At 48.5% G+C, this 22,928-nt stretch overlaps 1 protein-coding gene and 2 non-coding genes across 3 annotated transcripts in view; 2 read left to right on the top strand and 1 right to left on the bottom strand.

Moving 5' to 3' along the window:
* The window catches only part of LOC120375429 (zinc finger protein 551-like), a gene marked incomplete at both ends in the record, with an annotated part of 536,130 nt that extends 514,750 nt beyond the window's left edge, over window positions 1-21,380 (bottom strand). Inside the window, one exon of the mRNA XM_039496063.1 lies at window positions 20,824-21,380. Coding sequence (XP_039351997.1) covers window positions 20,824-21,380 — 557 coding nt within the window. The remainder of the gene's footprint in view (window positions 1-20,823) is intronic.
* Window positions 2,945-3,038, top strand: TRNAI-UAU. The gene is made up of 2 exons: window positions 2,945-2,982; window positions 3,003-3,038. It is a non-coding gene; the product is annotated as a tRNA-Ile (tRNA).
* Window positions 6,927-6,998, top strand: TRNAC-GCA. The gene has a single exon. It is a non-coding gene; the product is annotated as a tRNA-Cys (tRNA).
* Window positions 21,381-22,928: the final 1,548 nt, after the last annotated feature.

The raw sequence follows: 22,928 nt of genomic DNA, 5'->3' as shown, positions 1-22,928 counted from the left end.
CAAATTGCCGCTATTTATCCAAGTATTTGTGAAACCCAACAGCCTGAAGGTAAATTGGACCAACTGGAAAAGTATACCCAGTCTTATTACTGGGGCGCAGTTAACGCAGGTGTAGGCAGGAATGGGTGGATTGCACGTTATTTCAGCCCTTAGTTCTATGACCCAAAAGGTATTAAGAGGTGGTATTAAATATCACTGATGCTGGAAAGGAATTGCAGTGGGATCTGGCATGTTTGGGATTTCCTGAGTGACCAGCTAATGGCCATTCAGAGTGATCTTGAGCACCAGGCTTGGCCCACGGCCCTTACAGACATCTCAGGAGTACCATCTGACCTGTGGTCATGGAAGCATAATTGGAAATTCTCTGGGCAAAAGTGTGTGCATTCACAGTACTCCTTCCAAGCATATGGACCAGTTAAAGAAAGTGTGAGCTTCCACATACCGAATCCTGCCAGGCCCGTGGGAAGGATGCATATGAGATTGGGTAATTCACCAAGACATTTGGGAAATTAAGCCACCTGATATGCCTAGCCAATTCATAGTTAGTGCTCCTGAAATATCAATATTTGGATTGGGATAGGTAACCAATGGATGCTCTCCCATTAGAACCCCACAGCTTCAGTGTGTATGTAAACTGAAGCCAGGAGAAGTTCTCACAGTTTTGTTAGAAGAATATAGAACAAGAAACTATCCTGACAGGACACCTGCTTCTTTAAGCTAATGATAGTTGTGTGCTTGTAGAGACCACTATTTACAAAACATACATTTGATCTCACCACTGCTGCAGACAGACATATATTAAATTGGCCTAAAAGAAATTTTACAACCAGCCCTTTAGGCTTAGATACCCTTTAATTGGACTACCCTAGTACCTGACTGGTTCCAGAATTTGTTTGCAGTCTTACCAGTAGCACAAAAATTTCTAAACTTCAATGGCAAATTCACATAGTTCAGAATATATATCAAATTAAAAAATAATGCTTTTAATATAGCCTATAGGATTTCTATTTTGTGTACTAAATATGATGTTTTGTGTTTTGTAACCATTTAGTAATCCCAACCCCATTGCTTTATTGCCATAGAAATGTTATTGCTTTTATGTTATTGTTGCCTTTGTAATGGATGCATTTATTATTACTTGCCCAGTCCTAAACCTGCTAGATTTAATGCATAAGAGCGAATGAAGCTAATAATTGTTAATGAACTTTATGGCAACAGTTGGAAAGAAAGGAAGTCAGGAGCAGTGATGAATGTGTATACGGATAAGCAGGAAAAGAGGGAAAATACGGTGGGCTTAAGACTTTGACTAGGCTCTTGGACCTAGACTTTGGATAAGTTTGTCTTCAGACTGTGTTAAACTTTGGTTCAACTTGTCTCTGTGTATAAGGAAAAGAGAGGAGGGGACAGAGTGATGAAAGAGTGATAGAAAGTTGCTCCTGTGTGTCAAAAGGTAAAAGGAGTCACAGTGGAAAGTTCCCAAAATGGAACAGTGGTTTTTCTGTACAAAGGGCATGTGGGGGCAGGAAGATGTGGTCAGGGCCCCAGAAAGAGGAACTAGACTTGGATAAAGGGAAACCAGAATATCTATTATATTATGACAGCTGAGCTTGCTTTTGGAACTACAGAAAAGGTGGTGAACCAGTTAAACCACCCCAGGGCCCTAACTGGTTCTTAATCGGTACCAAGAAAATAAGACAGGGTCTCTGGATAGAACTAGGTAATCTATGGACATTATGGTCCTTAGAACCCCCTCAACTCCAGTCCGTCTGAAAGCTTAACCCTGGAGAAATTGTTATTGACCATGATCATATTTGTTGGGAAGATAACGGCCACATAACAACCCTTGCTTCCCAACCTTTTTGAATATTCACATTGAGGAAGTTGATGCAAAATGCATCAAAAGGAGGGGGTTGTTGGGGATTTTCTAAACCCTCCTTATAACCCATGCACAAGACCCCAAGACTCTGTCTCGCAGGCCCAAGTGAGTTGGCTTGGCTTGGCATAAGCAATAGGCCTAGCATTAAGTTGGCTTAGCATAAGTAACAGTAGGCTACTATAGACCAAGTGGAAAATTTGTAATAGTATGATATGGCGTAATTAAAGAGGCCTATAGAAAAGGGGAACCAACGCCTACTGATAATTGTGAAACATGGCCTAGTATAACAGCATATTAGCAATGGAAAATTAATAAAGAGTCTTGTACAATGTAGCCGCACGTGGGTGGGCGCACATGTAGTTGGGAGGGCTTGCTGTGCAACTCTATTGGAAGTAGTTGTATTGGGCAATTTGGTAAACAATAAGGCGTTATTAACAATTAAGATCCAGACCCCACCCATCGGGTCAGAAGCAAACTGCATCCTAACCCCTGCCTTTCAGGCCCAGGTCTGTTAGCAAAACCCAATTGCTATATAGAACAAAGGTTAACTTCTGCAATTCTTGTCTGTCTATATCAGGGGCATGAGGGGGGGGGTGATGAAGAAACCAGAGAAAGGGAACTGAGGAAGCTCAGCTAGAATGCTGAGCCTTATCCAATGCAACCGCAAAGGAGGGTCTTACAGGCAGGCAGACTACCAACGAAAACTGCCCAGAAACAATAAAAGGAAACACCATGTATGAAAAAACGGAAGTAGCTTGCAAATGTCACAACTGATACTCCCAAATAAGGGTATTTTAAGTAAATGCTAATTTGCGGTTTTAAACTTTATAAGCTTGGTAAAATTTGTAACAGGCAGAGGGAGTTTTAACCCTCTCCTGCATGCATGCTTGTACTATAATAAAAGTGCCTCAGTGTGTCTGACCCAAAATCAAAGGCGTGGTCAATTTTTCCACGACACCACCGAGTACAACACTTGTCGCTACCTGCTCTCAACTCCACTGAGACTGTTTTGGGGTCACTCCTTGGCTTTATCAGCTTAGGGGTCTTGGAGAATCACAATTAACAGGTGCTCCAGTGGCACAATTGGTTAGCGCACAGTACTTATAGGGCAGTGCTGGAAGGAGCTATGCTGAGGTTGTGAGTTCAAGCCTCACCTGGAGCACTGGTTTTCATTAACCAAGTGGCATCACCACCTCATTTGCCCCTGGAATGTAGAATTGCAGCCCTGGGGACACTGAGGAAGGGAGTAGTAAAAATGCCCCCTTCACTTATTACCTCCTGTACAGAGCACAGGTCAGAATCTACCATCCTTTCTCTCCCCCCCAGCCCCTGTGCCAGGATCCCTCAAGCAGAGCCTGGAGTCCTGCCCATGGCATCTGTACTATTGACACAGACTAAGTGACAGGGACAAAACACTCAAATCCCGCCTGCTGCGGGGAGCCAGGTTTGATCTTCAAATTCTGTTGTTGGTACATTTCCAGGCCTGGGAATGTCCCACAACAGCATTGAATGGGAAGCTGCCTGCAGAACAGTTACACTGCACAGAGCTCCTGTGGAGGAGGGTGGGAATTAGTAACATTTTGAGGATCGTTTGGGAAATGAGCCTTTGCTGACAAGGTTTGTCTCTGTTCATATTTCACCTTCAGGTGGTATGTTGAGGGATCTTTAGTGTATTTTTGGGAGGTTAATAACTATCTCCTCAACTTTATTTACTCAACTTAAAAATTGGTGTCACTTGATTTTTGCATCTCCCTGTGAAAATACAACTGACACGTGTGGCTTTCTACAGGGGGTCATGATGTTAAAGTTGAGGAATTCAGTCTCTGTACTTCTAGAACGGGGGTTTGCTTTTTTACAGCTGCCTCACTGCCAGGCACACTGGGCTGTTAGCTGCACCCACGGTCCTTGCCAGGGGCCCCTGCTGAACCCTGGGCGGCTGCACTGCAGTGCTGGGGTGACACTGCAGGTGGAGAAGCTGCTGTGGAGCAATGTAGAGCAGGTGCAGGAAGGAGACGACGTCACTATTCACATTCTGAACTGCACAATTTTCCAAATTTGGGAATAGATTCATAGATTCATAGACTTAAGGTCAGAAGGGACCATTATGATCATCTAGTCTGACCTCCTGCACAATGCAGGCCACAGAATCTCACCCATCCACTCCTGTAACAAACCCCTGACCTACGTCTGAGTTATTGAAGTCCTCAAATCGTGGCTTAAAGACTTCATGGTGCAGGGAATCCTCCAGCAAGTGACCCGAGCCTCATGCTGCAGAGGACGTCGAATGTCCGAGAACAATTCTAAGGGGAAGGTGAATGCAGAGCAATGGCACTGGCGATGCCCAGACCTCAAATGGGGGCAGCGTGGAAATTAATAATGGGAAGATCATTTGTGAAATTAGTCATCACTGACAAGCTTTGTCTCTGTTCCTATTTCATGCTGTGGTGTTAGTTAGAAGAATCAGGACATATTTTTACTATATTAATTAAACACTTAATTTTATTTAATCAAGCCAAAAACTTAGCGTCACTTATTTTTTCTCTGTCCTAGCAAGAATGAATTGAATTTTGTGACTTTCTGGAAAGTGCAGCGAGATTAAATGTGGGGAATTCAGTCTCTGTGTTTGTGAGCTGATGTTTTCTTCTCACAGGTCAGTGCCTGCATTGAAATACCAAGAGGGATCTAAGGGCTGGTGTACGCTGGGCACTGAACTGGCAGAGCGACGTCTCTCAGGGTGTGAAGCACCCCACCCCACACACACACAGTTAAGGTGACCTAAGCCCTGGTTAGATAGTGCTAAAGAAAAGGAGGAACTGTTCTGTCCATGTAGCTATTACATGGATGGAAAATCCCTCCAGTCACTATCTACTCCATAGTGCTATAGCAGTGCCACAGCAGCGATTTAAGTGTAGAGAGAGTGAAAGTAGATCTGGTTCCAGTTTGTACTCTGGATGCTCAGACACTAAGTCTACAGTAATAGTAACAACAGCGCAGTACTTGTGTAGTTGGCAGGATTTGAACCTGTGCGGTGAGACCCCAAAGGATTTCTAGTCCATCACTTTAACCACTCGGTCACATCTACTTGATGTATACCTGTGTCATTGCATGATGATTCTGTTCTCACTGAATTGTCACTTCAAATTGTTTGCGCAGACCAGCTTCCCCAGCACACTCACGGCTGCGCATCAGTGTAAGTGTCTCCTTGGGTGAACAGCAACAATTCCTGCCCATTTCCCCTCCGGCTGTAGCAGGATGAGAGTGTGTTTGTGTGAATGACATTGCTGTAGATTGTTGTTCATTCCCCACTCTGACAATTCAGACAGTCCCTTTCCCATTCAACTCTCCAGCACATCGTTCCAATAGCAGGTGGCAGGATTTCTCTGGGGCATGAACTGAGCCTTGCATTCCACCCTTGATGTTTCATGGACTAACAACAGCAGCAGAAAGAAAGAGCCGAGCCAATATCTCACTGTCAGAGGTGAAGGTGGCCATGTCCCCTCTGTCTGACCATCGCTTTGCAGGAGAGAAGGGTTCACTGGAATCGAACGCCCTGGCTCAGACCAGAGACACAGGGAGGTTTTGCTGTTCATGGATCTGTGCAAAGGAAATTGTGTCTTTGTGTGAAATTGAGGCAGGAAATGAAACACCCAATGCCCTAAGGAATGTGGGTGAAGGACTCGGGCTGAGCAATGATTTAACAGGGGTTTGTTTCAATTTATTGGCCTGATTACAACTATGGCGAAAAGCCCCCTGTAACAGGGGCTGCGGGACAGGACAGGCAGTTCTGCGTGGAGTGTTCAGAGCTGCCCCATATCTGCCCTTTCTCTGCACCGCCCCTGCTCCCAGAATGCACCAGGCCCTGGACTGAACTCTTCTCCTGCTGGCCGAGCTGGTTTCGTTTGCTGTGATCCTGTTGGCTTGGCAGGGGGGGAAGTGACAGTCTGACCCCAGAGCCAACTCCCCCCTGTCACCCAGCCCCCTGGCCCCCAGCAGTGCAGGTCAGCCAGGAGCTGGGCCCTGCCAGGCACTCAGGGGCGTCTCCCCTGCAGCTGGGGGCTCTCCCCAGCGTGGTCTGTGGGAGCTCACGCACTAATGGGGCAGCGGCAGCAGCCGCGTGGTGGGTTGGGCTGGTGACCCGGGTCCATCTCCTGGGGTCGGCTGGGTTCATGCTCAGGCGACTGGCCCCAGCCACCGGCCGAGCCCCACGGCCACGCTGCTGCTGTTACCGCACTAGCCCCTCACGCCCCCATTCCCTCACTGAAGCCAGGAGAAGGTTTGCAGGGAGGAGGTGGGAAGGGTTTGACCCCAATATCCCAGAGCTGATTCTCCCCACAAAGGGGTGTGTGCATGTGGTGGGTGCCGTGTGCAATGCCCTGTGCCCATGAGGAGGGGACCGGAGCTCTGCCAGCAGGAAGATTTATCCTGCAGGAGCCCTGCCCCCCTCCCCCAGGGGTTCCCCTGGAGCAGAGAAGCTTTGAATCCTCGCCGGAGACTAGAGACGCCCGAGCAGCACAAGCTGCCTGGCAGAGGTTCTGGATCAGGGCCTCACGGGCACATTGGGTTCATTCCCTCAGGGATGCCCTGCCCAGTGCCAGGGCTGCTCTCACTCCCACGCACAGAGGGGGCTGCAGGCTCTTTGCCAAGCTGGGTCCCAGCTCAAGGCAGATTTAACACTAGCAGGGGGCCCAGGTATGTGATGGTGCCGCTCAGGGAGGGAATCTGGGCCAAAGACTTATTAGAAATTGGGTAACACTGAAGTGGGACTAGAAAGACCCTTGCTGGGATGTGGCGGGTAGGTAGCCCCCATTGTGTACCGTGCCCTCGCCGAGAAGTCTCTGGGAGTGTGGATTCTTCCTGATGGGCCACCAGCACGTCTCATTGGTCCTGATGTCGGCTGCTCCTTTGTTGATACTGACAAGCTAGTTGTGGGCCTTTCCCAATCACCCTATAGCTCCGGGATGCACAGACAGCAACACTGGTGTGGAAGAAACGAACTCCACTCTCAGGTTTCAAGATCCTTGAGATCACTGACTTGCCAATGTAATTGTTAGGGGGTATAGCTCAGTGGTAGAATGTTTGACTGCAGATCAAACGGGCCTTGGTTCAAATCCAAATGCCCCCTTAAAAGCCTGGTCCTTCAACAAAAAGTAATTGCATATCCATTTCCATTATGTTCAGGAGCTCCACTGACTAGGGATGAATGGAAACACTCAACATTTTCCTGTGCAAATGCATAAAAATCTAGCAAATATGTCCCCCAGCTGAAATCAGTTCCAATCCTCTAAGAGTCTAGTTTATGTTTTCATCAATGAAACAAAGGCCCATGAAGACACATTTGCAGGTCCTTGGCCTCCACAGGCTACAATGTGCAGAAGAACAAGAACCACATCCACTTGGGAGGCATGGACTAGTTTGTATTACATTTGGTAAGTAAGTTGCCATTGGGACTGAAAATTCTACTGGAGGTGGACAGGAGCCTGTTGAAAAAATAAAATAACCAAGATTTACCAAACTCCCTGTTACACATTCAATCCTCTCTTTTTTCTATTTTATTAACCTGGGAGCAAGTTACCAGTGACCCAGGGCTGGGGTGGAAGTAGGTGCAAGTGCGGGGAGGAGCCCAGGGCTGGGGCAGCAGGGGCGTATGGGTGGGGAGCCCTGGTAGGGGCGAAGGGGAGAGTCGAGAGCTGGGGCAGCACAGGCTGTGGGTGGGGGAGAGCCCAGGGCGGGGTTGGCAGGGGAGTGAAAGTGGTGGGCGGCCCAGAGCTGGGGAGGCAGGGGGTGCAGGTGTGGGGAGGGGAGAGCCCAGGGCGCGGGCAGCAGGGGGATGGGAGGGCAGACAAATTTTTTTTTGCTTGGGGAGGCAAAAAACCTAGAGCCAGCCCTGCCTCCACATACCGTAAGGTAGGTAGGAGCGGATCATTATTATCCCTACTTGAAGAGGGAGAAGCTCAGGCTGAGACAGGAGAATTGACTTGTCTTAGGTCACACAGCCGGCCAGTGGCAGAGCTGGGAACAGGACCCAAGACCCCTGATTTTCAAACTAACCATCGGATCTTGAATTTCATCCATTGAATGACCTGAATAAAGTGCTCTCAGATGAGCTCCAGACCAACAGTGCACAGTAATTATTCAGCAAGTATTTGAGGAGAACTGCAATGTTAGAATCATGACCTGCTCAGAGACCATTAATGCAGAGAAGCAGCAAAATTCAAACATATGACTGGTTATGACTTATTTCCTTGGTCTTAAAAGAGAACAAGGACCTGAGTCTCCTCCCTGTCAATAACCCCCTGCTCAGCCAATCAGGGTAGAGACTGAGGACGGGAGGCTGAGGGTTCTCACCAGAGAGCCCAAAGGATGGTCCAGGTCACCGGTGGGGATCACTGCCCGAGCACTATTTCAGCCGCACATTTTTGGGTGGACCACCCACAGTGGGAGCTGCCGAGCACTCCCCTGCAAAACACACACACACACACACACACACACACACACACACACACACACACACACACACACACACACACCCCTACCTACCTACCTACCTACCTTCTGGTGTTGGGAGGGGAACAGGTGAAAGGACAAAAGAAGCACGAGACATAGAGAAAGGAGGGAGGGAGGGATGAAGGAAAAGATTAAACAAAAAGGACAAACCCTAATGTCCCCAGTGATTCTAAGGGACAAAATCCCAGGTGCAGAATAAAATTTGGCCTCCTTAAGCTCGTGTTTTCCATGCGTAGAATTCAACTGTCACCAGATGGATCAGACTGAACAGGTTTCAAACCTCGAGGAGGCTCTTACCTTCTAAACAGGGACGGCTGTTTTCTAGTAAAATCAGGAAAAGGGAAGGGGAAAACTCAAAAGAGGTTCCTCCCGGCGCTCACGTACCTGAACCCAAATACTCTCTCAGTCCTCAAAGAGAGACCTGAAGAAGGAGACTTGCTGAAGCAAAGCCACAGGGGTCTCTGAGGTTTCCCTGGCCCCTTGCCCCTGTCCTGCCTGGTTGATGTCAGCATCTCTCTGTGAGGTCACCACCTCCCCACCACCTTTGACCAATAGTCTGAGGGCCTGCAAAAGGCCTTTGTGATGTCACTGCCACACCCCTCCCTTGCTGTGCCAATGTCCTGCCCCTGGCCAGGCACTTTGGAGGTTTGAGCTACTCCCTGGGGATCACCCCACTCAAGGAGCGTTCGTTCTAGGCAGCAAGCCGGCTAGACAGGAAAACATCAGACGCTGCTCCCAGTGCTACACTCAGTTTTTCAGAAATTAGTCAACTTTATGGTCAGAAGAGACCATTAGAGCATCTAATCTGACCCCCTGCATATCACAGGCCTCCTGTATGACACAATAGCTACTTTTGGGGCAAACACATTCCAGAAAGGCATCTAGTCTTTGGGCTTGGCTACACTTGAGAGTTGCAGCACTGGTGTTGGCTTTACAGCGCTGTAACTCACTCACCGTCCACACTTCCAAGGCATATACAGCGCTGTATCTCCCTGGCTACAGCACTGGCTGTACTCCACTTCTACAAGAGGAATAAAGACTATAGCGCTGCTGATGCAGTGCTGCCCCGCCACTGTGGCCACCAAAAGCGCTGTTATTGGCCTTCAGAAGTATTCAGCACTATCCCAGAGTGCCTGTTCTAGCTACTCTGCTCATCAGTTCGAACTCTACTGCCCTGGCCTCAGGTGACCAGCTGTCAGACCCACCCTTTAATGCCCCGGGAATTTAAAAAAATCCCCTTCCTGTTTGCTCAGCCAGGTGTGGAGTGCAATCAGTGAATCTTTCCAGGTGACCATGCCTCCACGTGGCAAATGAGCCCCAGCATGGAGAATGGCGAGTTGCTGGACCTCATCAGTGTTTGTGGGGAGGAAGCTGTGCAGGCCCAGCTGTGCTCCAGCCGTAGGAATTACGAAACCTTTGGGCAGATATCAAGGGCCATGCTGGAAAGGGGCCATGACCGGGATGCGCTGCAGTGCAGGGTTAAAGTGAAGGAGCTGCGGAGTGCCTACTGCAAAGCCCACAATGGAAACCGCCGCTCCGGCTCTGCCCCCATGACCTGCCGATTTTACAAGGAGCTGGACACAATACTTGGGGGTGACCCCACCGCCAATCCGACAACCACGATGGACACTTCAGAGCAGGGGGAGGAGGGGGAAAGCGAGAGTGAGGGTACTGGGGTGGGGGGAGACACCCCGGAGTCCCAGGAGGCATGCAGCCAGGAGTTCTTCTCAAGCCAAGAGGAAGGTAGCCAGTCGCAGCACCCGGTACTTGGTGGAGGACAAACAGAGGAGCAGGTTCCCAGTAAGCGGCTTTTATTTTCAGGATGGAAATTTTTCGGGAGAGGAGGGGGGTTAGGGCTGCATGCATGCATGCCTAGATGCAGAATAGCGCACTGATGTGGTCTATCACGTTGCGGTAATCGGCCTCAGTAATCTCATCAAAAGTCTCATCCAGAGCGTGGGCAATGCGCTTGTGCATGTTTATTGGGAGAGCCACTGTGGTCCTTGTCCCAGTCAGGCTAACGCGTCCGCAAGGGGTGGGGGGATCATTGCTGCACACAGGCAAGCTGCATAGGGGCCAGGGCGGAATCCACATTGCAGTAGAAGACCCTCCCGCTCTTCCCAGGTGACCCGCAGCAGCGAGATATCTTCCAGGATACACTCCTGTGGAAAATGTTGGGATAGTGTTCAGTGTAGGTGCCCTCTGCAGTTGTTGGCTCTCCCCAAGGCACGGAAACCCAGAGGACAGTACAGCCCTGAAACAATTAGTCCCCCTTACTCACCCTTTCGGGGCTCCCGTGGGTTATGTGCGCTCTCTTTGGGATGGGAAAATTACGTTATTGTGAAGACTGTATGTGCCCTCCTTAAGTGCAGGGGAATTACTCTGTCTGGTATAAACAATGCTGCCTCTGTTAAGTGTTGCATTTTGCCTTTACAGATGCAACCTTGAGATCTCGGCTGTCCGTGTTATCACTGGCTGAGAGACTGCAAAACCTCTGGCAGAGACAGCGAAAAAGCAAAGACGACATGCTGCACGAAGTGATGCACCAACCTCTCACAGAGAATCAAAAAGCGCAGAAGTGGAAGGAGAGGGAAAGCAGGATCCGCAAGGAAAATGCAGCGCACAGGAAGCAAAGCACGGAGCGGCTGATAAGCATCCTGGAACACCAAGCGGACTCTATCCAGGCTCTCGTAGCCATGCAGGCAGAGCACTACCGCCCCTGGTTCCCCCCTGCACCCCTTGTCCCAAAGCTCTTTCCCTTGTGCTCCCATATTAGCTCCAACCCCCCTTCCCCAACATCGAGGTTCTCATCACCACCAGCTGCCCCCAACACCTGTACGTTCACCAACCAGCCCTGAGAACTATGACCCTTACCCTCTGCACTCAACCCCCATCACCATGCAGTATAGCCACCCTGGAGTGCAGCAGTCATTGCACAGCACTCCAGCCAGGACATATTCAAACCTGTGAGTGTACAGTTCCCCACCCCACCCCCCTGCCCTTTCAGATTCCCAAAAAGTTGTGTGTCTTTCCATAAAGTAATTTTCTTTTCAATACATGAATTCTTGGCTTTGAAAACAGTCTTTATTATTGCATAAAGTCAAAGATACCTTAGCCCAGGAAAGACACAGGCACTGCAAATCAGCTTAGCAAACACAGATTCCCACTAACATTGTAACCACTGCACTTCACTCCTGTGCAAGGCACCAAACATTACTGTTGGTTTTCAGCCTCAAATTCCTCCCTCAAGGCATCTCTAATCCTTGCAGCCCTGTGCTGGGCCTCTCTAGTAGCCCTGCTCTCTGGCTGTGCAAATTCAGCCTCCAGGACTTGAACCTTGGAGGTCCATGCCTGATTGAATCTTTCACCCTTCCCTTCATAAATATTATGAAGGGTACAGCACACGGATATAACCGCAGGGATGCTGCTTTCCCCCAAGTCCAGATTCCCATACAGAGATCACCAGCACCCCTTTAAATGGCCAAAAGCACACTCTACAGTCATTCGGCACTGGCTCAGCTTGTAGTTGAACCGTTCCTTGCTGCTGTCAAGGCTCCCTGTGTAGGGTTTCATGAGCCAAGGCAGTAACGGGTAAGCGGGGTCTCCAAGGATCACAATGGGCATTTTGACGTCCCCTACTGTGATCCTCTGGTCTGGGAAAAAAGTCCCGGCCTGCAGCTTCTTGAACAGGCCACTGTTCCGAAAGATGCGTGCATCATGTACCTTTACGGGCCAGCCTGCGTTAATGTCAAAGAAATGCCCACGGTGATCCACAAGTGCCTGGAGAACCATAGAGAAATACCCCTTCCGATTAACGTACCCAGATACTAGGTGGGGTGGTGCCAGAATAGGAATATGGGTCCCATCTATCACCCCTCCACAGTTAGGGAAGCCCATTTGTGCAAAGCCATCCACAATGTCCTGCACATTTCCCCAGAGTCACAGTTCTTCTTAGCAGGATGCGATTAATGGCCCTGCAAACTTGCATCAACACGATTCCAACGGTCGACTTTCCCACTTCAAACTGGTTTGCGACAGATCAGTAGCTGTCAGGAGTTGCCAGCTTCCAGATTGCAATAGCCACCCGCTTCTCCACCGGCAGGGGCGGCTCTAGGCACCAGCAAAACAAGCTGGTGCCTAGGGCGGCCAAATCTAGGGGGCGGCAGGCTGCACCGGCGGACCTGCCGCAGTCATGCCTGCGGGAGGTCCACCGGAGCCCCGGGACGACCGGACCTGCCGCAGGCATGACTGCGGAGGGAGCGCTCGTCCCGCGGCTCGGCTGGACCTCCCACAGGCATGACTGCGGCAGCTCAAGCGGAGCCGCGGGATCCGCGAACCGTCCGTAGCCGCGGGGGGTCCAGCCGGGCCACGCGGGACCAGCGGACCCTCTGCAGTCATGCCCGCGGGAGGTCCGCTGCTCCCGCGGCTCCGGGGCACCTCCCGCGCATGACTGCTTGGGGCGGCCAAAACTGTAGAGCCGCCCCTGTCCACCGGCAGGGCAGATCTCAATCTTGTGTCCTTGTGCTGCAGGGTGGGGGTGAGCTCCTCACACAGTCCCATGAAAGTGGCTTTTCTCATCCGAAAGTTCTGCAGCCACTGCTCATTATCCCAGACTTCCATGACAATGTGATCCTACCACTCAGTGCTTGTTTCTTGAGCCCAAAAGTGGCGTTCCATGGTGCTGAGCATGTCTCTGAATGTTACAAGCAATTTTGTGTCGTACGCGTTATGCGACTCGCTATCATTGTTGCACTCCTCACTGTCACTTTGGATCTTAAGGAATAGCTCAACTGCCAAATGTGATGTGCTGGCGAGACTCGTCAGCAAACTCCTCAGCAGTTCAGGTTCCACTTTCCGCAGACCGAAACGGAACACAGAATTGCGCTGCACAGAAAACGTTGAAAGATGCAAGATGGCGCCAAACATGGACGGAAAAACAGGGATTGCTGGGATGTGAAGCGATGCATCACAGGGCATTGGGAGAGGAACCAGAATGATCCACACCCTCTGCACCCTTCCCACAACCCATGGCACCAGAATGGGAAGAGGTGCTCTGTGGGATAGCTGCCCATAATGCACCACTCCCAACACCACTGCAAATGCTGCAAATGTGGCCACACTGCAGCGCTTTCCCTACACAGCTGTACGAAGACAGCTTTAACTCCCAGCACTGTACACCTGCAAGTGTAGCCAAACCCCCAGTCTCACTGATGCCGTGTCACCTCCTGTGATGTTACTGACATAATCTGTAACGGTACAGATCACCGTGGCCACTGTTCTCTATTTGCAGCCAATATTGTAGAAAGGTTGTTGTGTAAGGGGTCTATGTGGAGGTTCTGATTGACTGATTATAATGATGCTATCTCTAGATGTCTATCATTTTTTGTAGTTGACGTTATGAATATTGGCTCTATGCTGCCCATATTTCAAACTTGTGCTTTGCTTCCGGGAAACACCCCAGACAAGTTGGTGTCAGTTCTGCCTCGCCTCCTTGATGGCCCACTAAGGACCATCTACAATCGACCCACTGACAGAAGGCAGATACACCCTGTGACTCAGCAAGGTCTGCAGGGACCTGCCTATGGACAGAACTCGAAGGTTTTTCTGTGCCACGTGCTGGATCGAGTGTCCTTGCGACAAAGAAAGTAAAGACCACATGGCAAGAGACTATAAAAGGCTGATGCCTCATCTCCAGTCCTGCTTCTACCTCTGGAGGACTTTGCTACAAACTGAAGCTCTAGACAAAGGACTGAATGACCCATCCCAGCTGTGGATGGACTCCAGAGACTTGATTTGAACCTGCAGTTTATTCCATCACTGCTACAAGCCTGAACCAAGAACTTTGCCATTACTGGATGTAACTGATTCCTTTAACAATTTTAGCTCTCATCCATATTTCTTACTTTTTATGAATAAACCTTTAGATTTTACATGCTGAAGGATTTGCTAGAGCGTGATTTGTGGGTAAGATCTGATTCATCTATTCACCTGCATTTGGGGCTTGGTCCTTTGACAGAACCCGTTTTCTTTTACTGGGGTATCGGTTTTCATAACCATTCATCCCCATAAGGAGCGGGGCTGGTGGTGATAGAAGGGAACTGGAATAGCTGAGGGAATTGCTTGTATGACGTCCGATTGGCCAGTGGGGTAAAACCAAAGTTCTCCCGGCATGGCTGCTGTGACGTGCTTTAATAGTAAAGGGCACCCAGCCTCGGGCTGTGACTGCCCTGCTCCAAGCAATTTGCCCTGAATTGATACTCTCAGCAGTGTCCCGCCAGAGGCCGCATCGTTACAGGGGTTGTCCAGGATTACAGCTGGGAACTCTCCGAAGCTCCGGATGCGCTTCCTCAGCTAGGGGAAGTATGTAACCCACACACCTCCCGGGTGTGGTGGGGCGTCCCAGCTAGTGGCACCGGGATTACTTAGAGGGAGAGATAAAACGAGTCTTTTCTACAGTCTTAGCTAGCAGCTAGGTGGCTTTCAGTTCATGCTGTAGAGGCCCACGCACTAAGCTCCTGAGTTCCCAGTTCGATCCCACCCACCGACAAGTCACTGACCCGGATCTGTCAGCGTAACAGACACAGCTGCCACCCCAAGAAGGAGAGAGCTGCCATGCCATACCCGGCTGCAAAGAGGTGCCAAGCAGTGAGCTGACACTGTTCAGAGCTTCCTGTGACAAACTGCAAACTTTGGACAATAGTGAGGTGGCAGGAAGTGTTGCCCTCAGAGTGGCCTGGGTCAGAGCCCATGGAGGCCCTGGGCTCCCCCACTATCTGCTGCGTCCTTCCACCCCAAAGGACCAAAACCCTGACCACTAGGCAACTTCCTCAAGAGCGAAGGCTGTCACGAGGCATCTGTCTTTGAAAATTTGCAGAGGATGCGGGAGCAGAAAGGGGAGAGAGGATGAGGTGGCTCTTGGGAAGAGGGAGGGAGGAGGGAGCCTTATGGGAATCTCTTGTTTACCGCCATCAACCCAATGATCAGACCATTGATGCCTAGAATCTTCCCTGACATGTTGTAATTGATTGGATCTAGGTTTTAAAACAGTTACCACATTTGCAGATGGAGAAATGTCAGCGAGTTGAGTGGAAGGCCATTGCAAGCTCAGCTAATTAGGCAATGTGGCTTATGCCCCATCTAACAAGCTCCTTAAACAATAGCTCCCAGTTTTCATTTACATTCTTCTGTTTAGTGTTTTTCTCCAAAACACTTTCACTGATCATTTGGGTCAGCTTTGGAAAGTTAGCCCTTTCAGTGCACCAAATATAAATATTGCTGTCGAGGACTGCCCTCTATTGGTCATAAGAACAGCCAGACTGGATCAGACCAATGGTCCAGCCAGCCCAGAATCCTGTCCTCCCACAGTGGCCAATGCCAGGTGCCCGCGAGGGAATCAACAGAACAGGGAATCATCAAGCGATCCATCCCATCGCCCAGTCCCAGCTTCCGGCAAACAGGCTGGGGACACTTCAAGAGCATGGTTTTGTATCCCTGCCCATCCTGGCTAATAGCCAATGATGGACCCATCCTCCATCAACTTATCTAGTTCTTTGGTACACCCTGTTATAGTCTTGGCCCTCACAGCATCCTCTGGCAATGTTTCCCAGGTTGACTGTGTGTTGGGTGAAGAAATACTTCCTTTGGTTTATTTTAAACCTGCTCTCTATTCATTTCATCGGGTGACCCCAGTTCTTGTGTTATGAGTAAATAGCACTTCCCTACAGAGCCAGACTAACACGGCTACCCCTCTGATACTTCCTTATTTACTTTCTCCAAACCCGTCATTTTATAGACCTCTATCCTAGCCCCGCCTTAGTCATCTCTTTTCCAAGCTGAAAACTCCCCTCAGTCTTATTAATCTCACCTCACATGGAAGCTGTTCCACACCCCAATCATTTTGGTTGCCCTTTTCTGTGCCTTTCCCAATTCCAATATATCTTTTTGAGATGGGAGACCAGCTCCAGTATTCAAGATGTGGGCCTACCACAGATTTATAGACAGGCAATATTATATTTCTGTCTTGCTAGCCATCCCTTTCCTAATGACTTCCCAACATTTTGTTCGCTTTTTTGACTGCCAATGCACATTGAGTGGATGTTTTCAGAGAAGTATCCACAGTGACTCCAAGATCTCTTTCTTAAGTTGTAAGAGCTAATTTAGACCCCATCAGTTTAGATGTAGAATTGAGATCATGTTTTCCCATGTGCATTACTTTGCATTGATCCACATTGAATTTCATCTGCTTTTTTGCTGCCCAGTCATTCACTTTGGTGAGATCCCTTTGTCACTCTTCACACTCTCTTTGGACGTAACTAACTTGAGTTGGTTTGTATCTGTCATGAATAGTTAGTAAAGGGTTAAAAATAGTACCTGGTAGGCACCTGACCTGAGGACCAATCAGGAAGAGAATTTGAAATTTCTAGGAGGGAACTTTTTCCCTCTGATCCTGTGTGTTTTGTCTTTAGCCGTCTGGAGTTACAAGAGTCCAGATGTTTTAATCAAGTCTACAAGTTTCTACCTTTCTGAACTAATTTCTTCTAGTCAAGATAGTGAGTATTAGAAAGATACTTTGTGTCATTATCTAATAATCCTATGTTTGCAATTCTGTGTGTTTGTTATTGATTATTCTTAATTCTGCCTGTACTGGTTGTACTGAGAAGAGAGAGGAGTCTCTCCAGAACTTAGCAAGGTTATACCCTATGAGTGTCCAGCTTGGACTCATAGAGATTCTGTATTTTCTTGTTTTTCTTTTAATAAATTCTTTCTATAAAGATTTGATTAAATCCCTTCTACTGTGGATATAGGGGAAGGGGCTAAGACATTCTCTCTCGGTGGTGAGACAGCTTATCTCCGGGCAGAGAAGGGAGGGGGAAGAGATAGTTCCTCTTGGGTTTGATTCAAGCAGTTTGAATCAGGTATCTCTTTCCTGGACTAGGGAAGGGGAGGGGGAGGTAAGTCCCTCTTTGTGTTGAGTCAAGGATTTGACTCGGTGTATATCTTCCCAGTGGCTAGGAGAGAGGGAGGGGGGAGGTTCCTCCTCTGTGAGTTGATCTGTGTTCCCCAGGGAGTGTCTTCTGAGGGAGACAGGGGGAAAACAGGGGTGTCCCGGCCCACGTAATTGACCGAGGTGGTGGCAGCAAAAGGGAGACCTACCCTAGGATTTTGGGGTGGGGGAAGACATGCGGGTCCTCACCTTGAAACCCCCCAGTTTCAAGTGAGGGTAGACTCTGACAGTATCATCTGCAAATGTTTCCACCTCACTGTTTACCCCTTTTTCCAGATCACTCAGGAGTATGTTGAACAGTGCTGGTCCCAGTACAGACCCGAGGGGGACACCACTATTTACCTCTCTCCATTCTGAAAATCAGACCCTTTCGTTCTTGCCTTTGAACCAGTTACCTATCCCAGAGAGGATCTTCCATCTTATCCCATTTTGCTTCAGAGCCTTTGGGGAGAGACCTTGTCAAAGGTTTTCTGAAAATCTAAGTATTCTATATCCACGGGATCACCTTTATTCACATGCTTGTTGACTCCCTCAAATAATTATAGTAGATTCGTGAGGCATGATTTTCCTTTACAAAAACCATTCTCCATTATGTTCAGGAGCTCCACTATACAAGGATGCTTGAAATGAATGTGAACACTCAACATTTTGCTGTCCAAATGCATAAAAACCTAGCAAACCTGTCCATCAGCTGAAATCAGTTCCAATCCTCTAAGTGTCTAGTTTATGTTTTCATCAATTAAACAAAGGGATCATATGAATGTACATTTGCAGATCCCTCTTCTCCAGGGCTGTGCTGTGCAGAAGAACAAGAACCACATCCAGCTGCAGTTCAGGAGTCTGACGAGCAAAGGCAACTTGCTGCAGGCTAAAGTCACCAGCACTTGGGCTCCTTCACATTCAGCCAACGGCTGGGCCCCCAGGACAAGGCATGAGAAGAAGACAGTGGCTGTGAGCAGGAAAATAGCCACCAAGAAGCTGGCCAAAGCTGTCAAGATCCTCAGGAAGGTCACCATGCCCATGTCTAGAATGTACTGACTGCAGCAGGGACCAAAAAGGCAGAGAAAAGCCCTCAAAAGTTCTAAGCTGCCAAGCCCCAGAAGGTGATCACAATCCTACCTAAAATCAAGACAGGATAAGGCTAATGTCATCTCCAAAGCCAGGGCTAAGAAGGTAACACTGAGAAAGAAGTGGAGAGATTTCCATTGGGATGACTCCTGCTCCCCTAATGGCTCTGTTATGAATCACCATGGACCACCCGGAGAGATCAAAGTCCTGCAGGACAAACAGCCCCATGGACAGTATAATGAAGTGGTGGCGGTGGGGGGAAGTGCTGTGTTTTGTGTAACACCTGCCAGGTGAGTGATGCACTGACAGGGCAGCTGCCCATGAGCTCATTCTCTTCGATCTGCTTCTGCTGTTACTTCAGAGCCAGCACTACTGGGAGTGTGTCCCTGTCACTTCACCAGCTCTAGAACAGGCTCTGTCTGCAGCCCAGCTCTGATTAATCCCACTTGTTAATGTATTCCCACTGCGATACTTTCCCAGTTCTCTGCCTCATCCTAACATTCCGGTCAGAGACTGAATATGGAGAGGGATGGACTAATTTGTGTGACATTCGGTAAGTTGCCATCGTATGTGATTGAAACCTCTGCTGGAGGTGGGCAGGAGCCTGTTACACACATAAAATAGCTAAGCTTGACCAAACTACCTGCTACACATTCAAACCTTCCTGTACACACACAATAGAAATTGGGGCTCTGAGAAATGGCAACTTTCCTTTAACACAGATCATTGTTTTCTGTACTTCCAGAGGCACTGAAGTAGCAGCTGTTTAAAGGTAATGTGCTTCTATTTCATGATCAGCAGCAGAGCCTCTGTCAATTTGCCACCCATAGAGCTGATTGTTTCTAACTGCAGGGTTAGCCAGACCATTCAGTAACATTATCGCTCTGTTCACAAAGCCTTTGGTTAGTGACAAATCATGAGACTTATCCCTTCCTGCTGTAATTCAACTGACTCCAGGGTCTCTTTCCCCATTTCTGGTTCCAAGAAAATAAATTAAAACAACCTTCAGAACTAACATGCTGTGGGAAAGTGGAAATGTTGGTAGCTCAAATAATTCAGTTTCTTCTGTATCTTGTGTGTGTCTATCTGCTTTGCGTGTGTGACCAGTGGGGCTTTTTGTTTGCTCCTGGCAGGTGCAACCCTGTCAGATTTGTCTGTGGGGAGGGGCCAGAGAAGACAGACACCCTGGCCTTCCAGGTTGGGGTTAGGCAAAGGAATAACAACCCTGTCCCACAAAAAACAAAATATGTTACAGAAACAGTGGTAGGAACAGTGCTAGAGAAACTGGTAAATAATCACAATGCCCTGGCTTGAAGTAATCGGAAACACAGAATTCAAAAAGCAAAGCTCAGGGGCTATTTCGGGTTTATTCTCTGAGCTTAGCCATGTGCTATAGCACAGGGAGCACTTTGGGAAGTCTCCCATCCCACAACGGGGGAAAGGAAAAGGATTCTTAGGCTCTAGCACGGATTGAACGAGGATGGTGATGGGGAATAAGGGAATCCCTCTGACTTACCCTAACTACGTCTGTTGTTACAATGGGTGAAATGACATTTTTCCCTACCCCTGCCCTGTTCCTGCTCTTTGTTATAGTTCAATATATTTTAAGTGTGGAAAATAATAAAAATATCTGCTCCCCAGCACAACCTAAAGCAACATCAGAGCAACTGGGAATGAAACAATTGGTTCCCCAAGGGAGAACTCGATGACTAACAATTGTTGTGAAATGAGGGAACAGTATAACCGTGATGCTCAGGGTTTGTTTAGACTAGGAAAAGTGATGGAGTTTAGGTCAGGTCAAGGGGAAAGCTAATGCCAACCACTGCACCTGGGCTGCATCTGCTCTACAACTATAATTGTCTTGTTACACCAAGATCACTAACTTAAGCAGCCGCCATGTTCAGCCCTAGTGGATGTCAGGCACAGGTACTTTTTGCCTCAGTGTAGCTTGTTGGGATCAAACCTCTCTCCCACCTGGAGCTGATGAACATTCCTGGCAGGAGGGACACACACTCCTATGACTCAAAGGAAAGGAGTTGATAGAAAAGATCACAGGACTGACCCCAAAGAAGGGTGAGCTGCAAAAGGCAGAAGCAGGCAACTGATCTGATGGAGCTGAGACACCTTGGTGAAGATGGTGCAAAAATCACTATGTGGGAATTAGCAAATGTAATTAAAAAAACCAAACTTTGGCCAGCCCTAGTCAAGGGATTTATAACAGTTCTCTCTCATGTGGATTTTCTGATGTCTAATAAGGCTTGTGTGCTGATTGAAGCTTTTCCCGCACTCAGAGCATGTGTAGGGCATCACCCCTGTGTGGATTCTCTCATGTCTGATAAGGTGAGAGCGCCGATTGAAGCTTTTCCCGCACTCAGAGCACGTGTAGGGCGTCTCCCCTGTGTGGATTCTCTGATGTGTGATAAGGTCAGAGCTCCGCCCGAAACTTTTCCCGCACTCAGAGCACGTGTAGGGCGTCTCCCCTGTGTGGATTCTCTGATGTCTGATAAGGTGTGAGTGCCGATTGAAGCTTTTCCCACACTCAGAGCACGTGTAGGGCATCTCCCCTGTGTGGATTCTCTCATGTCTGATAAGGTGTGAGCTCTGCCCGAAGCTTTTCCCGCACTCAGAGCACATGTAGGGTGTCTCCCCTGTGTGGATTCTCTGATGTGTGATAAGGTCAGAGCGCCGCCCGAAGCTTTTCCCGCACTCAGAGCACCTGTAGGGCGTCTCCCCTGTGTGGATTCTCTGATGTGTAATAAGGTTTGAGCGCTGATTGAAGCTTTTCCCGCACTCAGAACACGTGTAGGGCGTCTCCCCAGTGTGGATTCTCTCATGTCTGATAAGGTCTGAGCGCTGATTGAAGCTTTTCCCGCACTCAGAGCACATGTAGGGCGTCTCCCCTGTGTGGATTCTCTGATGTGTGATAAGGTTTGAGCACCGATTGAAGCTTTTCCCGCACTCATGGCACATGTAGCGTCTCTCTTCCAGGTTGATTCTGTTGCGTGGAATAAGGGCTGAGTGGCTACTGTAATTTTCCTCTGGCCTCTGCTGAGTCTCACAGGCTTTTGTGCTTTCTGGGAGTGCACAACACCCGGAAACATTCCCTTTGGATCTTCCTGATAACATCCAATGTGGATCTACTTGCACAGTGTCTTCCTGCTGGGGTTTCTCCTCCTCGTTCTCACTCACCAGCCCATCGCCGGATGGGAGACAGACAGAATCCAGACATAGGTCACTCCCTGTGCCTGAGAAAAAGGAAATGTCAGAGAGAGGAATGGAAAAAGGGATGAACAAACCAAAATATATATGGGAGAGATCAAACTTATCAGGTGCTGATTTTCCCCAAGCCCTTCCACAGAGAAGGGAGGAAGGCATCAGTTCTGGGTCCTCATTGCACCATAACTCTCAGGGGAAAGTTTGGGAGGGACCTGCTGCCAGTTGTCAGTCAGAATAGGAGGGAAGCCATGAGTGACATCTGCCATAATGATTCCACATCTGCAGGGAACAATCCTGAACTTGAAGAGCTCACAGGGTCTTTGTAGGGCATCCCAAATGTTTCCTGCATTCCTAAGCAGTTGTTGAGTTGTTTAACCAAGTCCTCACCTGTGAAGGCAGCTCGGGATCACTTCTTTCCCAGAGCCCTGGAGGTCCGGGACCCACGGTTCTTCCTCGGTCCATCTGCGAGATCACATCAGGTTTGGAAATTGGAAACCCTACTGCAGGCAAAGAAAACAAGGGAGGTCAGTGGAATTTGTGGGATACTTGTCACAAAGAATATTCCATAGTTTTAACCCCATCTCATTTTTAGGTAGTAACATCTGTAGCCCTCAGGATTCATCTGCTTGCCTGCATCAATATCTCTTTTCTTATAAGTACAGTATTGTGATAGGTTTATTAATTCATATTAAAAATATGTTTGGCTGTAATGCAAGAAACCTACAGGCCAAAACCTGCATTTTAAGCTAAAGAAAAGTTAGCATAGCTACATCCTGTGCCCTTTTACCCAGAAAAGGAACTGTTTTTCCTATACCCAAATAAAGTGCCTACGCTTAGGTCTAAGACCCTTTACCTAGATCAACAGACAATGAAGAATAGCAAAGGGGATTTTTCAAAGTTGTACTCACAGACTTAACAAGTACCCCACAAGTGCGCAGATACCTGCTATCCATACGCACACACATACTAGCCTATGGAGTAAGCGTATCCTAACATTTCTATGGGGGAAGACTGAAATTTGGGCATAAGAGGAAGGATTTCGGCATTTATTTCCATAAAAAGAGGTAACCTACCTCTTTTTACCCGCACCTCAACCTCCTCCTCCTTCTCTACACTTCACCATCTTCAACTACGTATTCATGCTATCCATCTACGACAGCTATTAACCAGTAATAGGCCGCACTTATTTTCTTTTCAAACTTTAAGTTCAAAAGGAACTCGGCTAAGCTTGGTCTCTCTAAACTTTATTTTAATTTGTGT

Source organism: Mauremys reevesii, linkage group 12 (genome assembly GCF_016161935.1).
Source record: "Mauremys reevesii isolate NIE-2019 linkage group 12, ASM1616193v1, whole genome shotgun sequence".
Lineage (NCBI taxonomy): Eukaryota > Metazoa > Chordata > Testudines > Geoemydidae > Mauremys > Mauremys reevesii.
This window is presented reverse-complemented; position numbering and strand designations above follow the sequence as displayed.